General features: G+C 34.4%; 1 protein-coding gene and 1 long non-coding RNA gene across 3 annotated transcripts in view; one reads left to right on the forward strand and one right to left on the reverse strand.

The window, feature by feature from the left end:
* Positions 1 to 2405: 2405 nt before the first annotated feature.
* The window catches only part of LOC111510118 (uncharacterized), a 39759-nt gene continuing 25849 nt past the window's right edge, over positions 2406 to 16315 (reverse strand). The window contains exons 7-15 of the mRNA XM_074172086.1: positions 14662 to 14851; positions 13754 to 13880; positions 11969 to 12081; positions 11863 to 11886; positions 11534 to 11722; positions 7501 to 7720; positions 5374 to 5638; positions 5166 to 5318; positions 2406 to 2807 (exon numbers count right to left, since the gene is read on the reverse strand). Of these exons, the coding sequence (XP_074028187.1) occupies positions 2759 to 2807; positions 5166 to 5318; positions 5374 to 5638; positions 7501 to 7720; positions 11534 to 11722; positions 11863 to 11886; positions 11969 to 12081; positions 13754 to 13880; positions 14662 to 14851 (1330 nt within the window). The 3' untranslated portion in view covers positions 2406 to 2758. The remainder of the gene's footprint in view (positions 2808 to 5165; positions 5319 to 5373; positions 5639 to 7500; positions 7721 to 11533; positions 11723 to 11862; positions 11887 to 11968; positions 12082 to 13753; positions 13881 to 14661; positions 14852 to 16315) is intronic.
* On the forward strand, positions 7650 to 14851 carry LOC141481066 (uncharacterized). 2 transcript variants are annotated; one of them, XR_012464732.1, is made up of 2 exons: positions 7650 to 7786; positions 13582 to 14851. It is a non-coding gene; the product is annotated as an uncharacterized lncRNA (long non-coding RNA). The 2 variants fall into 2 exon arrangements; XR_012464731.1 differs by lacking the exon at positions 13582 to 14851 and adding an exon at positions 8202 to 10019 and having other exon boundaries at positions 7657 to 7786.

Below are 16315 nucleotides of genomic sequence, written 5' to 3' on the forward strand. Positions count from 1 at the left end.
ATAGTCGCGTGTAATCGTAATATTTTCAAATTTGGCCAATGATAAACTTCATTTTAAATCAATTGACCAATCACAGGGATAATAAATAAACCAATCTTCACTTTTAGCGGCTCTAGGTATGTTTTGTTACCGCAAATCTTGAAGCATTTTCCATTGCTAAAAGTAGTGCAAAATCAGTGTCTTTCTATCCTTAATTAACGTATTTAGAATTAGAGGATAGAGAAACTGTGAATATGCACTGCTTTATCAATAGAAAACTGTGTTGGTAACCTGTTCCAGATGTGTTATTTCCGCCAGAAGTTATTCACTCATTCTGCTAACTTTTGGTTGGAATAACAAAATACAACTTCTGTTCCTTCTCAAAATAATGGCGAATTCTGAAAGGTTGATCCACGAATGCAATGTTAGACTCAACTGTCCTTAAAGGAAGATTCAATACACAAATATAAAAAATTTAGGAGCCCCTTAAAGAGGTCCGCTGCAAATTCAAGCTTCGACATATACCACCGAACGGGGTTCATCTTTTATCTGCAGTTTTCACTGCAACGCAACTAGTTGAAACCAGTTCTCTGATTGAAATAATTAATTTTTCACTGTTATATCATAAATGTCACCGGAGATCAGTGCTTGCAAATCCTTGAGTTGAATCAAATTTATTTTAAATATTGAATGCAAATCATTTAATGTAGAGGAAATTATGAGTTTTATTTACTTTTTTGGATTTTTTTATCTCCTCCAGTCTTAAAAAAATTAAAATTTTAAAGGAGAAATTTATGCGGTGTGAAAATGTCAAACTTTCAATTGACTTTATTAAGTGACCTTATTGGCGACCCCATGGTTGCCAACTGCGATAAAATAATGACATTTGACATTTTCATTTTTGGGGCATAATTGGGACCTTAGATTAGGTATATCTTTCCTTGTCTAAGATTGGGACAGACAATCTTATATTTCTTCATAGCTAATTCTTCATTCTGGAACCCCAACTTCATTTATAGGACGACTAGAAATCTCTTTGCGGCCATATTCTGGAAATCAGTTTCTCATTAACCAAAAATGAAAATGCAGAAGGAACTCTGAAAGATAGGCTATTTATTTATTATCAAATGTCAAATGTCGTTATTTTACCGCAGTTGGCAACCATGGGGTCACATAGACTGGTCTTTGAAAAGAGAACATTGACTCCAACAACTAAAAAAAGAAAAAGAGATTGATGTTCTGGCATCTACGTAACTCATACACTCGACGTTAGATACGTCACGATGTTTTACGTGTTGCATATTTCCATTTTTAGGGATTTATTTTGTATCAGATGATGCTGTGGTGCAGTGGCCAAGACGTTGTGTTATCAGCAGGTGACGTCACGCCCAGTCCAAATATTGTCATGTCAATGTATTTTATTAGTTATTCCAACGCACCATTACCGCAAGATGGATGTTCAAACCTCCAGGAAAAAATATGTCAAAGTGATTCCAAAAATGACTTTTGTTTCAACAATAGAAATTGCAAGATAGAAAAATTAATTAGCAATGTGCAAATGTTTCCCAGAGATCCATTCAGAGATTGAAAACCACCACTCAACAATATCTGAAAATATGGAAGATAGAAAGTGTTTAACGCCTCTGTGAATGGAATACCGAAGAACGTTGAATCTCTGTATTTTATGAAGAATCCAGAGGGCCGTAGATCGATGATTTCGTCAAAATGTTTCATATAGGGAGCTGTCAAAGTGTTTACACACTATTTATATGCACCTTGATGTACTTTATTTTTATGTGAATATTGAAGTAAAACCATGGTTTGAACTATCGGACAAGAGTATCTATGGTACATTCGGTGTGGAAAAAGATGCATACAAACCCGATTCCCTTTTATTTTGTCAACAACTCTTGGCAGGAAAAATGAGGTTGACCCAATTTTGTACAGATGCTGGTAGATGACTCAACTGCTCTTCCCTAAATCCGGCACTGGCTATTGTGATTGTGCGTTGACTGCAGTGAACTCTATACTATGATGTATGGCGTATCGTCACAGAACACCCTAACTACAGGTGTTCTGTGGTATAGTATTAATAGTATAGTATAGTATAATATAGTATAGTATAAAGTATAACATTTCACTGGTTGACTGTGAGGGTGAGGTCATAATTCAAAGCACCATATATAAAGTTCTATAGGGTGCTCAAAGTCTTACCAACTACTGACTTCTTATATTAATTAGTGAGGTTAAATCATTTCAATGAGCTGAGAAGAAATGGTTGAAGGATGTTATTTATTCTCTTTTCAATAAAAAAATGTAATTATCCATCAGAAATACAATTACTACTGAATTACAGTCACATATCAAATTTTAAGCAGATCTTCTAAAATGCAGGCACTTATAAATTACAGAAAATAAAACATTCATGAAATTTCACCAGTATATGTATATAAATATTTATAAATCATTAATTACATCTTACATGATTTTTGTCACATTGCTTGCATTAAAAGCATTTTTAAAATTGTAACGTTTTTTAGTACGGTAAAAATAGTCGCTGACAAAGATAAAACTTAACAACTTATTTACAATAAATAGTAATAATAAAATTTCAAATTAAAAGATCAACTCAAAAATATAATAAAATAATGTCAGTTTGAAATATTAACACAGATATCGTGATTCGTAAAGCTAGAGAACAATTTGTGCTTAACAATGAATCTATTAGAACTAGATCTTGTTTGTTGAGAATTCACAGCTGGTAACCAAGAGAATTTCTTCAGAAAAATGAAAAATTCTTGTCCGTTATTGGATTTGTGATGTAGGACCTAAAAAGATAATATTAATCAATTTCTCGGTGTCTGAAAGCCATAAAAAATCTGTGACAGCAGCGTTAAAACTTGCAAGAATTGAATTATTATTTATTCTTCAAGAAATATACAATTTGTTTATAAGATGGAAAATGGAACAGGTCAGTGGTAGGTTAGGTTTTATTATGACTCGCACTCGACCAAATAAACCCAACTTGTTAGACATCATAGTTCATCCCTACTGTAGTCCAACAACTGTTTGGATTCAAGCTTCGAAGCGTGAATCTTCTTGCCATCCAGGTGTTGAATCTTTTTTTTGGCAAAGCCTGAAGCGATGCCAATGGACAGGTTCTGGTCCGATGAAGCTGCTTGTAACACCCCCCAAAGACAGTTTGTTGAGTCTTTCTACTGAGGAGAGTCGTTTTTGGCAATTTGCTACCAATTTAGACGCTGCTTGGTAGGAGCCAAGAGGAAAATGGAACAAGTCAGTGATAACATAAACAGTAAAAACTCAAACAATAAAAATGGAGCAAAAGAAAAATTGAATATGAGTTATGAGTTCAGAACGGTAACCAATAAGTAAGTACAAAATAAATTATAACGGAATGATACACAAAAAAATAAAAATCTTCAAGACAACAAACAATTCAGCTCAGAACATGGACTGTTCAACAAATAAGGTGAATGTTCAAATTTTGCGTTTTTTTTTATTTTAGTATACTCGTCTCGAACATTATTCACAGTTTCAGCTGTTTGGCACGTTAAGTTTGTTGATGAGAGGCATAAAAGTTAGAAACGTTTTGCGTGTTCAGTAATTTTCTGCAATTGATAAAAGTGGATCGAAGAATTCGCATAAAATTTTGTATTAAAAATGAAAGGCTGTGCCCAAAAAAAAAACACTTGAAATATATTGACAGTGGCATACGTTGTCACAAAAATGTTTACAAGTGGTACAAGACACATGATCGTAGAGTCAATACAGAGTATTATCTTGGAGTTATATGTGTCTCTTGCAAGAAGCCATACGAAGACAACGGCCAGTATTGTGGACAAACAATTCATAGCTTTTGCATCATGATAATTCATTGCTTATTCGTTATTTTTTGGCCAAAAACAAACGGTAATCATGCCTCAACCACCGTATTCACCAGATTTGGCCCCCTGCGACTTTTCCTGTTCTCAAGATTGAATAAACCCATGGCTCTTTGCGACGATTGAGGAGATAAAAATCGAATCGCCGAGAGAGTTCAAGGACATACCAAAAAGTGCATATCAGAACTGCATCGAGGATTGAAAAAAACGCTGGTACAAGCATATTTTATCCGAGGAGAACTACTTTGAAGGGAACAAAATAGAAATTGATGAATGAATGAATATTTTTTGATAAAAATGAAAATTCACCTCATTTTGGACAGACAGCGTAAAACATTTATAGCAAAAAATTAATTAATCTGTAAAACGGATAGCATAAAAGTTTCAAACACACATCTTACCCCTTATTCACTCAATACAGGTAGCATGGACCCATAAAAACAAAATAATATTAGAAATTTCCATGAAATGAATTTTTACATGAGTTGTCTTAAGTAGCTTTGAAAAATATATACTGCAATTCTATCTGTTTGTCTTGTTTCAATTCATTGTTACTCTGAAAATGTTGCTATAGTTTGCATTAATGATTCGTATACTATTCCACAATTTTTACTTGTTCTCATATCCAAATAAAAGTTACTCTTACATTAGTTTCCTTACACATAATATTCAATTCAAGATATAATTCAATTATTCCGTTTAAAAAAATCAATCTTTTTTATCTTCAAAGAACGCAAGTTCAAAAATAATCTGTTTGAAAGTAAAAGCAAGAAATAAAAATGAGACCCAAAATTTATTGTTTGATTGTTGACTTGATTTAGGCTCTTGTAGTACATATACCATAAGTAAAGCTTTTGAATGCTTCTTTTGAATAAAACCTTCTCGGTTGTATTTTTCATTTTGTTTGTATTACTTGAACAGTATATTCAAAAGTATGTCTGCTTCAGGAGGGGCTGCCATTATTTAGGAAAAATATGACAGGAATGGTAATATATTATTAAACTGACTTTGTTTGAAAAGTTTGTTTATTATACAGATCACCAATTAGATCAATTATTGAATAACAATACATTGCAGCATACTCTTGTCATAGATCTGGATAAACCTGGTTTCTACTGACCGGAAAATACATGAAAATGTCTACTCGATATGAAGACTACTGATATTTTTGGTAAAGAACTAAAACCATTGTATTCAAGGCCAATTTTTGATTTTTTTTAAACATTTTGCTTAGAGACAACTCACATAGTTCACAATTCAAAGATATATAACTGAAATACTTACAGTTCAATAATGTGGATTGTAGACGTTGGACAGTTGTCATTCACTTTCACGTGGCAGTGTTTATGACATTTAATTAGACAATCTCGACATTCGTAGCCCTGTTTACCGAATCTCCGAGCTATGCTTTTGCCACACACCTGACATATAGTTCCTCTGCAATAAATTTAGCACTAATTTTCAGAAGGACATCGAACACATTTATACTGACCCTTGTAAATGTTTGGCAACGAAAGTATGATCATTGAAAATGTGGAGTTTTGTGCCTTTCTTTCTCCATTTTGATTTTTGTGCTAAAGATAATGGAACGAGATAGTGTTTCTTGATACCATTTTCCAATGTTTCCAAAACCAAAGTGCTGGCTTCATTCACATAGGTTCTCGTTGAAGCAGTACTCATTCCCGAGGCCTCCGAAAGACTCGATCTTCTCGATGTTTCTTCCATTGAACGTTGACCAGGTACATTTAGGCGATAACCTTGATAAAAAAATTTGAATTATCCTAGAGAAATGATATTTAAATTCTATTTCAGATCAGAAGAAAAGAAGATGCTAACATGCCTAAACCATATTAACCCGATGAAAAATACGAATTGTTTCATATAGATAATTTAGATATACGGTTGGTTACCTCGTTCACGGGCAGATGGGGCGATGACAAATATGTTGTTTGTCGTTCGCTTTAGCCTAGTTCGAGGAACGATACGCAGAAAGGAATTCGATTTTTATTTATGGGACTTCATGTTGATTATAGGCACTATCTTGCACCGATGAGAGGCTAAATAGCCTGAAACCGGTCTGCAAGTGTGGCCGTTCCAATAATTGAAAATCGATTCCTGCAGTTGTATCGTCAACAGCATATGCAGGAATAACTTCAGTGAAGAATCCTGCACTGACACCGTTGGATATAATCCAACGCCCTTCGTGGTATTAGCCAGGGGAGTAGTTGTTTTCTGATAGGTGTCAATCCATTAACCTACAGTGTAGATGTTGAGAATGGCCTGAACGATATGTTCTTTTGGATAATTTGAAATACGAATTGTTAACTGGACCTTTGAGATTTATTTTTTTCATTGAAAAATGATGGTTTTGTAAGACCAGTTAATTGGATACAAACCATTGAAACCGGACTGTGTTGGCGAGGAGAGCAACCTAGTTGGCTGAAATTGTGGAATGGGCATCTATCAGTCTATGAGATGATGACCAAAAATTCCCGCTGAAATCCACTTTCTACAGTAGCATGGGGATTCTCGTAGGCCCAAGAATAATTTTTGTGAAAGTTTATGATATCATCCATTGAAAAACTTGCTTCTTCATTTGATATACTATTAACGTTTAGAAAAGATTCTTTCCCAAAAATTATTCTCTCCTAAAAATACACCCTTTCAATTTAAATAAGAATCCTTTGACTGGGATTTAATGAAATAAGCGAATGAATGTTATTTACGTATTCTCAGGATGACATGAGTGGATTCGACCCATTCCGTGACAAAAAGTCGCAATTTTATGAACGAATTGAGTATTTTTTCTTTGAATGTTATTCGTATTTGGTACCGAAGAGCCAACAAGGCAAGTGTCTTACGGCGAAACATCAATGTCTACCAGTGAGGATGACAGTGTTCTATGTAAGTGAAATTTGCTTATTTCATTAATTATATTGTGTAGGAATCCTGTGAACGATATCTGATTCAGTTCCATGACGAATGTTTGGAATACAAACGGAATAGAAAGAATGTTTTTTGTATAATTCAATGTTTATATTAAAATAGCTGTTTTGAGAGGGGTTTTTCCTTCCAGTTTGTGCCTGAAAGTTACTTCTTTATATTGAGTTAATTTTTGAAATTGATTGCTTCCTTTCTTTTGGAAGGCTGCCACATTTTTTGTATCAAGTGGAGAAGTAGAAAGCCAAAATTTTTCTTTCCCGAAAATTAATCTCCCCTAAAAATATACCCTTTCAATTATTTCTCATCTCAACCAATAAAAAAGAGTGAAGATTGTCAAGTACTAACTGGACCTGAACTTATGTTGACTAGAGCTGATTTGTTTGAATAAATTGTGATCCTTTTGGCAGGTATTTGAAAAAAATTATTGAATGGCCATACATGTTATATATTTTTTAGGTTATTTTCGAACTTTCTAGTTATAGTTCAACATTTGACTTAAGTTCCCATGGTTTTTTCAAAGCCAATCTATGTTAGAGCTGGAGCTAACAAAAGGCTTTGCAACGTAAAAAGTAAAACATACATGAGACTCATCAATTACCAAAAAAAATATCTACATTAGTTTCATGCCAAAAACTACACTGAAATTGATGAAAGTAAGCTCACGATATATACTTACTCTCATCATTTCGCCCTCTATCTGCAGATATGGATCTGTTCAAGGATTCATCTCTGCCAACATCATTTTCAGGTCCAACCGACTTAGATCTGTTCTTTGATTTACCTAATCTCCGTTTTATTGTCCCAAAAAAGTCTCTGCGTTTTCTAGGTCTACCTCTGAATTCTGCATCTGGAGGTGACTGAGACTGAAGCGTATTGGTTGTGGAAAAATCTCCAGGCTAGTAAAACATCAAATATTAATAACCCGCTGAAAATTAGCTGTACATGCAGAAAAGTTTTATAAAGTGAGCACTAGAGGAGAAAAAGGAAAATTTACTTTTGGTTTTGAAGTATGTATGGGTCTGACACACGAGTTTATGAAATAAATTCTAGTAGTGAATTCATTACAAATATTACTGGAACTACAATATTTTCTACGGTGACACTTATGTATCACTGGGTAGCTGTGAACTTCTTATTTATACTTCCTATAAGTAACAATTAATTGTTGCTGGTGTAAATTTTAGTGGTTCAAATGATAAATATTAGCTTGATTCAAAAGTTTGGTCAGTTTCAATGTCATGTGTTTTTGAAGCTCCATATCGCAATAAATAGTTATTCTACTGTGTCGTAGTATATACTGGTTGATGGAGAATTTTGTACTATACATTAAATGCTGTAAATTTTTTTTCCAAATCTTAATTTTTTGCCTCTTTTCAGCTCATTACTATATGATGTCGTTAGGCGGTTTTTGGCCGACTTTTTTCTACTAATTCAAATTGAACCCAAGCACTGCCGAAACAGCACAAAAAACTAATCAGCCATTTGGCAATGAGAGTGTTAATAAACGCACTGTTCGACGTTGTTTTGCGAAATTTCGAAGATGAGCCCGGAAGTGGTCCTACAGTAATCTCGGATGAGGATTTGAGGACCTTTGAGGAAACTGACCCATCACAAACGATGCGTGGGATGGAGGAAGAAATAATTGTCAGCTCCCATGCGGTTTTTGATGGTTTGAAACGCATTGGAAAGGTCAAAGAGCTCGAAAAGTGGGTGTCCCACAATCGACAGAAATTGTCACGTTTCGGGGTCTGTTATTTTCTTTTGCGCAACCTAAACGATCCTTTTCTGTATCGGATGTCACGTGTGATGAAAAGTGGACCCTCTACAACAAGGACACCAATGAGCCACCCAAGCATTTTCCAATGGCGAAAACCCACCAAAAAAGGCGAAACCCCACCAAAAAAGGCGAAACCCCACCAAAAAAGGCGAAACCCCACCAAAAAAGGCAAAACCCCACCAAAATAGGCGAAATCCCACCAAAAAAGGTAAAAACCCACCAAAAATGCGAAAACCCACCAAAAAGTTGAAAACCTATCAAATAATGACGAAAATCCACCAAAAAGTTGGAAACCTATCAAATAATGGCGAAAACCCACCAAAAAAGGCGAAAACCCACCAAAAAAGGCGAAAACCCACCAAAAAAGGCGAAAACCCACCAAAAAAGGCGAAAACCCACCAAAAAAGGCGAAAACCCACCAAAAAAGGCGAAAACTCACCAAAAAAGGCAAAAACCCATCAAAAAAGACGATGCTTACTGAATGGAGGTTACTGGCAGGTGTGATTCACCATAACTTTCTGCAACCGTGCCAAACCATCACAGCAGAGTACTATTGTCAGGAAATCGACGAAATGTACGTTGGTAAAATTGCACCGATTGAAATTGGGCTAATTTCTATTAACTTCATTGAGTATTCACTGAGATATTACAGTTTGAAATAAACTCATGGAAACGGACAAAACTTATGAAAAAATCTAATACCATTCACACAGCAACGCACAAATTATTGGACTTGAATGATATTCATTGATATGAATTGAGTATTTACTGATTTTCCTTTTTCTGTTCAATTCATGAATGTAACGTTTTTGAGTATAGAATTAGCATGCTAAGTATTAGTAACAGAAAACTTCAAGTTTAGATTTAACATGCATAGAATTTTATCAAGTACCAAGATTTTCACGTTCAAGGAAACATATTTCTATTTCATCAACAGTGGGAGACATGACATACTGGTCTAGCAGGACTAGCGTTACAATTCATACAAATATATATACATAATTATTTTCATTATATTTATCTGTAACAATTTTTCAACTTGAAAACATATTTGAGAGCTTGAACGGTCAGAATATTTGTGATATACTGTTTGGAACCTTTGGTGTAGTAATGAATATTACTGGAGTTTTTGGTGTTGGGAGAAAACTCCAGTAATATTCATTGGTCAGAATATTATTCATAATTTTCAAATGAGAAGCGTGAAATTTGAGGAATTTTTTTCTCACTCAAAAAATTATTGCTTTGAATTGAACAAAAGAAAATTGGGTTTCTACTTTCATCAAATGCCTTTTAGTTAGTAACTTTCTTTTCGTAATCTTTCGTTCCCGAAAAATTGGATTTCAAGATATTGGCCAGATGTGATGAACAAAAAAAAAAAACAGATAGATTATCGTCTAATATACAAAAATTAACAATTTTGTGTTGTCAAAAAAATATGTAATCCTAAATAAAATTAATTGAACGGAGATTTTAAGGTTACTTGAATTAGTATCATCCTGAAAATTTCACCGAGGTTTAACTGTGAAGTGGAAAAATATTTTTCGAAGTTATACAAAGAGAGTTTTTCAAAGTTCAAAGACTATTGGCAATGTTGATTAATTTGAGTCCGCTGGTTCAACGGACTCAAATCAGATCGACCTACACTAGTACGTCGACTAAACGCAAGATCTGCCGAAAACATTGCCGCTCTCCGTGAGAGTGTGGAGGAGAAGCCGAAGCAGTCACAAGACCTTGGCTTTTCGTAGACCAAATGCTCAAAATGGGCACCTCCAGCTTCCATACAATGATAGAGATTCTGCTGGAAACGTTCTCGAACATTGAGGAGCATTTCTGGAGTAATTTGGCGACATTCATTTGTGATTCGTTGCCGTAAATCTTCGAGTGATGCAGGAGGGGTACAGTAAATTCTGCTTTTCAAATGATCCCACAGAAAAAAGTCTAACGGCGAAAGTTCTGGTGATCGTGGTGGCCATTCGATAGTGCCCCGCCTCCCAATCCAGTGATCCGGAAAAGTCTGTTCTAAATACTGCCGAACAGGCAGAGCATAGTGCGGAGGAGCCCCATCTTGTTGAAATAATAGCAGATCCTCCCGATAATTGTGGTCATTTTCAATAATATCAGTGAGAAGGGGATTAATAGTATCTTCCAGAAGCTCCAGATACATTTGTCCGATTAAATTGCCTTCTAAAAACAATGGGCCAACAATACTGTCACCAAAAATGAGTATGCACTTCATGAAAATTGTGAGGATTTGAATCAGCCTAATAGCGACAATTATGGCGATTAACTGTGTCATTTGCTTCATCACAAATGTTGAAAACAAAATGTGGATTTTCCACCGCTCGTTCACTAACCAACCCGAAAAATTGCAAGCGTTGATCGAAATCATCTTCATTCAGTTCTTGCGTTAATTTAATATTGTAAGGATGCATTTTGTGGGTTTTTAAAATACGCCGAATGCTAGTTCGTGACACCCCGGAAACAAATGTTAACTTTCTTGTTCTCAAAGTATGGTCAAGCTCAACATGGCCCAGAATTGCCACTTGTGTCGCCTCATTTGTTACTGGTGGTTCGATTTGCCATTTTTCATTTGCTACAGATCCAGTTGCGCAAAATTTTGCAATTGAATCGAAAACATACTGTCGCGACACATTCTTCCCATGTTGTTGATTGAACAGTTCAGCGGCTCTCGCAGAACAGCGTCTATTTCCATAGTACAGTTCAATCAACTCAATCCTCTCTGCAGTTGTGTAAACCATTGTTTCTTTAGCAACACTTTATGGCACTCACTACTAGTAATAATGTATATATCACTTTTATGAAATGATCGAGTCTGAAAAATGAAAATGTGAATGTCAAAATGTATTAAACTATAACGCTTGTCCTAAATTATAAATAATCCCTACAATATACTTAAAAATCGAATCCAAACCTTAACCACCTCACTGCCATTTGCTATTTCTATATTTTCACCATTAGCAGTACCGTTAGATTCTTTAACATCGCCATTAGACCTTTCACTACTTTCTTCTATCTCCTCCAGTGGTTTATCTTCTTCCTTATCTTCTACATTTACCTCTGTCCTTTCAACTTCCTTCCAAGTGCCATCACTTAGTTCAACCTTTGGTTAGTTGTAACAGAAAAACAAAAATAGCACACCAAAAACTGATTATGAGGTAAGTATGTGTTAATTCAATACTATAATATGGAACGGCAGCAATTCAACTGAATAAAGAATACAAGAAAATTCAACAGTCTTACCTTCACTAGCGTTTGGGAAGGTTGCTAAAATAAAATGATAGCAGGGTTAGTGTCAAGTGAAAATCGCCAAAGCAGATCTTCCAAATTTGCGAAAAGTTTCACTTACCCTCTGTACGCTATGTATGACCAACGATGATTTATTTGCACTCGACAGCTTATTATTCCTATCTAAGTCTCTGATTGTTGAGTCAGGTAAATGATTACCATTCACAAGGTTATCTGCAAGAAACATATTTTTCATAATTCAAATGTAGAATGACTCTAAACTACAATTTCAGTATTGTAAAATTTAGAAATTGACAGTATTGAATATAGAGTTTGTTGAAAGATACTTGTTTTTTCAGTTACTTTTTAGTGTCCGACCGAAAGTTCGGTTTCGGTCGAGTTTCGGCAGAAAAATGGGTTTCGGTTTAGTTTTGGTTTCGGCGGCAAACCTGCCGAAACTACAACCGAAACTTCATTCGGGAGTTCCCGCGCTGTGATCTGTTATATTCGGCGCGTTGAATTTCATACAAGCGACGAAGACATTTTGCCATGTCCACGTGCCTAATCATGTCGTGATTCAAGACTTATTTTGTGATTTTCTTTGTTTATTACATAAATATTAAATACCTATTTTGATACTAGGTAACAACTTAAATAAGTAATTTTATGTTTAATATTTTTGAAAATCCATCAATAATATTCAAAAGAAGGATCTACACCTACTCAAATGAACACCTCACATATTTTAAGTATTTTTAAGATGCAATGAATATTTTTTTCAAATAAGGGTTTGTTACGTTGATTATCAATAAGTAAAAATGTCGAAGAATGTATAACGAAGTTAAAGATGAAAAAATAAAGACTGACTGATTATAATAACGTTTTCTTTATTTTTCCCTAAAAACATAATCCTTGTAAGGAAGTTTCAGTTTCGGCCGAAACAGACCGTCGGTCGTCGGTCGTAAAAACCAGTTTCTGTCGGACACTAATTTCATGTTTATAATGTTATGTACAAGACAATTGTTTATGAGTGACCGAAAATATTCTATTATACTTAAAATCATTCATTTTATCTGAATCTACAATCATGTTTGTGCATCAGTTTTTCAGATACCCAGGACATTCCCTTGTTTTGTATATCACGATAATTTTGATGATTTTTATTAGGTACTTACTGATTTTCAAATATATGTGTACATTAATTGTTTATTGTTATGATCAATATTTTAAACAAATTTTTAACTTAGGATATCAAACCAGGTTTTTTCTTTTGTCCCAATTCGTAGGTTTTACCTGCATTTGTTTCATTACCTTCAAGGTCGAAATCGTTTGTTACTCACTTTTGGTTTTTATTTTATGTTGTTCATGGATAGTTTTCAGGAGTGATTTTTTTTCGAAAACGAAGCTTAATATGAAGAAAAAACGACGAAAAAGTTGTATTTTTAGTCAGTGGCGTTCTTTTTTATCAATATTGCTGAAAACATACCACTGGACCTAATAATTCAAATCTAGTTCGCTTTGTGTCTCAGAAATGAAGCATTCCGGACATATGTTCATAGGAACTTTTTTTCTTAAAACGACCTAACGAATCACCCTCTGAAGTTTCGTTCTATAGTTGGGAAACTCCCTCTATACCCCGTTCAATTTACACTTTTCATATTTTAATGAACATTTTGTGACTCAGTAAATTATCTTTAAAGGAACAAAAGAAAATTACAATTTTTCTATTTCCAGAACTTATGAGCTTACAAAAGCATTTGTTAAGACAACCCTGTTGCATTTGAGCCTGTAGTGTTCAACAGTTTTCAAGAAATACTAATCATTCAAAGGTAACTGTGTGAAATCGAATATTATTATCAAATCTGTGTGAATGTTGAATGAGTTCAAATATAAATGTTCGGCTTACCATTATGGAACGTTGAAGTTGTGGTAAATTGTCTATTTCTACTGGGAGAAGGGGTTCTGATCGTTTCCTTGATCTTGTAGGGTTGATTGCCCAAATTTGGTATATCAGCTCCCTCGATGAATAAGAACTGTGAATGAACAAGATATGAATCATAAACCCTTTTAAAGAGCACATGTCTAGGTATTGCTAGAAGTAACACTATGAAGGGTTTCTCAAATATTCTTCTTCAAAGATTGAAAGTACTATGACAGTAAAAGAGAGAGTAATGAAGAAAATAGAATTGAAACTTTCTGTTTTTACCACTTTTATTTGTAACTAACGTTACCGCAGTTTCGTCCTATAACATTTTGAAGCTTATACATTAAACTAACAATGATTGATTACATTAGCCCTTATATAACACCACTGTAGGTGATAATAGAGGTACTTGGCTTGATTGAGTACCTGAATTTACAATGCGGATATGCTAATTTGAAAACCATACGTTCAAAACAAAGGCAGTGAGAATGCTCTGTGCAACACTGAATTGTAGGCTACTAATTTATGACTGTCTGGATGGAAAGAATCACTTGGGATGGTAATCTCTGTATAGCTAGGTTCTCTGAAAACATTGAACTCAAATTTATTCTGATTGTGTGTAACAGACAGGTCTAAGAAATTTATCTGTTTCTCTATCTCTGTTTCGAGTGTGAACTGAATGTTCTAACATTAGTTACAAATAAAAGTGGTAAAAAACATAGAAAGTTTCAGTTCTCTTTTCTTCATTATGATTTCCAACCACGTAGTAACGGCTACATCCATCAATTTATTAAAAGAGAGAGTGTTCAAAAATATATGACAGGGATATACCAAAAATGAAGAAAACCTTTCGATGCCATACGTTCATAATTCAAGTTTTACGAACCTACCTCCACAGTGAGATTTCCAGATACAGGGTCACTTTCGTATGGTCGACTCTGTAATGTGATAATCTGCCTCTGTGATGGATTAATAAGTAGTTCCTCAACACCTACTATACCTAATCCAAGGAATTTATGGGGTTTTACTGCATGGTCATATATTTCAAACAAGATTTCTGCAGTGTTCGGAGTTAAATCGCTGAAAAATTAATTATATCTCTATAATATATTTCATAAATGAAACCTTGTAACACAGCTACCGAACTGAGTCATGGCCGAAGGGAGTGACCATATCGTATCTTTTCAAGTTTGACTATTTAAAATATGTTTAAGCAATTTACTCAACTCCATCACTATTTGTAACGGTCCTGAATTTGGATGTTAACGGCTCGAATAATCTAACAGGCTAATAACAGATTTCTATACATCTACTGCACATCTTGAGGGAGGGACTTCTCACCGGCAATGACTCAGTCCGGCAGCTGTATGTATGAAAGCTACAGCTGCAACATTGAGATTCACATAGACTATTTTTCAATAAAAGAATGAAGATGAAAAAGAATGAAAAACGTTTCAAAACCCTTTTCAATATCGATTTCTCAAAAAATATTATAGTTCACAAAAGTTGATACACAGTCTATAACTCAAAAATCAAGTATCATATTTTCCATCATATACGGTACCCTTCTTATTTGAAATATCTAAAATTATCAGTTAGAATTTTTTGTAAATACAAACTATATTGAAAAGTTCGTAGGCTAAGATAAAAAAAAAATGATGAAATTATACTCTTGAGGTCTGTGAGCAGATAAAGGTGCTGGATGCCAGATTTGGAGAGTATAGTGGATGCGGAAGCAATTCAAAGTCCAATTCATGCAATTTTGTCACTGTTTTCTTTGATTTTTTCGTCGGTGAAAGCCTCTCTGGGGTGTCATCGGTGTTCATTTCACCTCGTTCAAATTTAGAAACCACTTCCCACCAAATTCCTTTTTATCCATTTTCTCCAAACTATCAAAATGTTCTATCCCGCAAACTAATAGTCCGACAGCTGTGAAATTTGTATACGTGTCTTTTGAAGGTTAGGCTTAACTAAAAGTCATAAGGATTTGATACTAGTAGCGCCATCTGTGTGTTAGCCTACGAAGTTTCTAGCCCATCTAATACAATTGAACTTTGAGAGACTTCACAAGTCAATAACATTCAGGTATTTTTCTCTTATTCAGACAAAAATACTTTTTTAAGCCATAGAATAATCCATAGTGGAACTGAATATTACTTTTGTTCCTGCGAAAACTATGTCAAATAACAAATAATTATCGCCCAAAATATCAAAATGGTTTTGGAAAATAGTAAACTATATGTAACTAATGAGCTCCTCTATTAAATCCAAGATTGTATTTGAAATAAGTTCTGTGGGGCAGGAATGTATCGTGAGTAAAGAAATTATTGGACCAGAAGAAGCATGCAGTCAATACTCAGATTAAATTTGAGATTATCTCCTCTTTTGATTTGAAAAGTTTCTTGATTTTTGAGTCAGTTTTATAATCAATTTTCATTGCGGCTCTGCAGTTGGCGAAAAATGGCGCAATATTCAATTTTCAAACTTTATGAAAAGAACAAGTTATAAAACAGGTCTATTGAAACCATACCAAATCACCTGACT

The sequence above is a fragment of the Leptinotarsa decemlineata genome, unplaced genomic scaffold (assembly GCF_025532065.1).
Source record: "Leptinotarsa decemlineata unplaced genomic scaffold, Ldec_3_MD MMD2_tig00000035_RagTag_RagTag, whole genome shotgun sequence".
Lineage (NCBI taxonomy): Eukaryota > Metazoa > Arthropoda > Insecta > Coleoptera > Chrysomelidae > Leptinotarsa > Leptinotarsa decemlineata.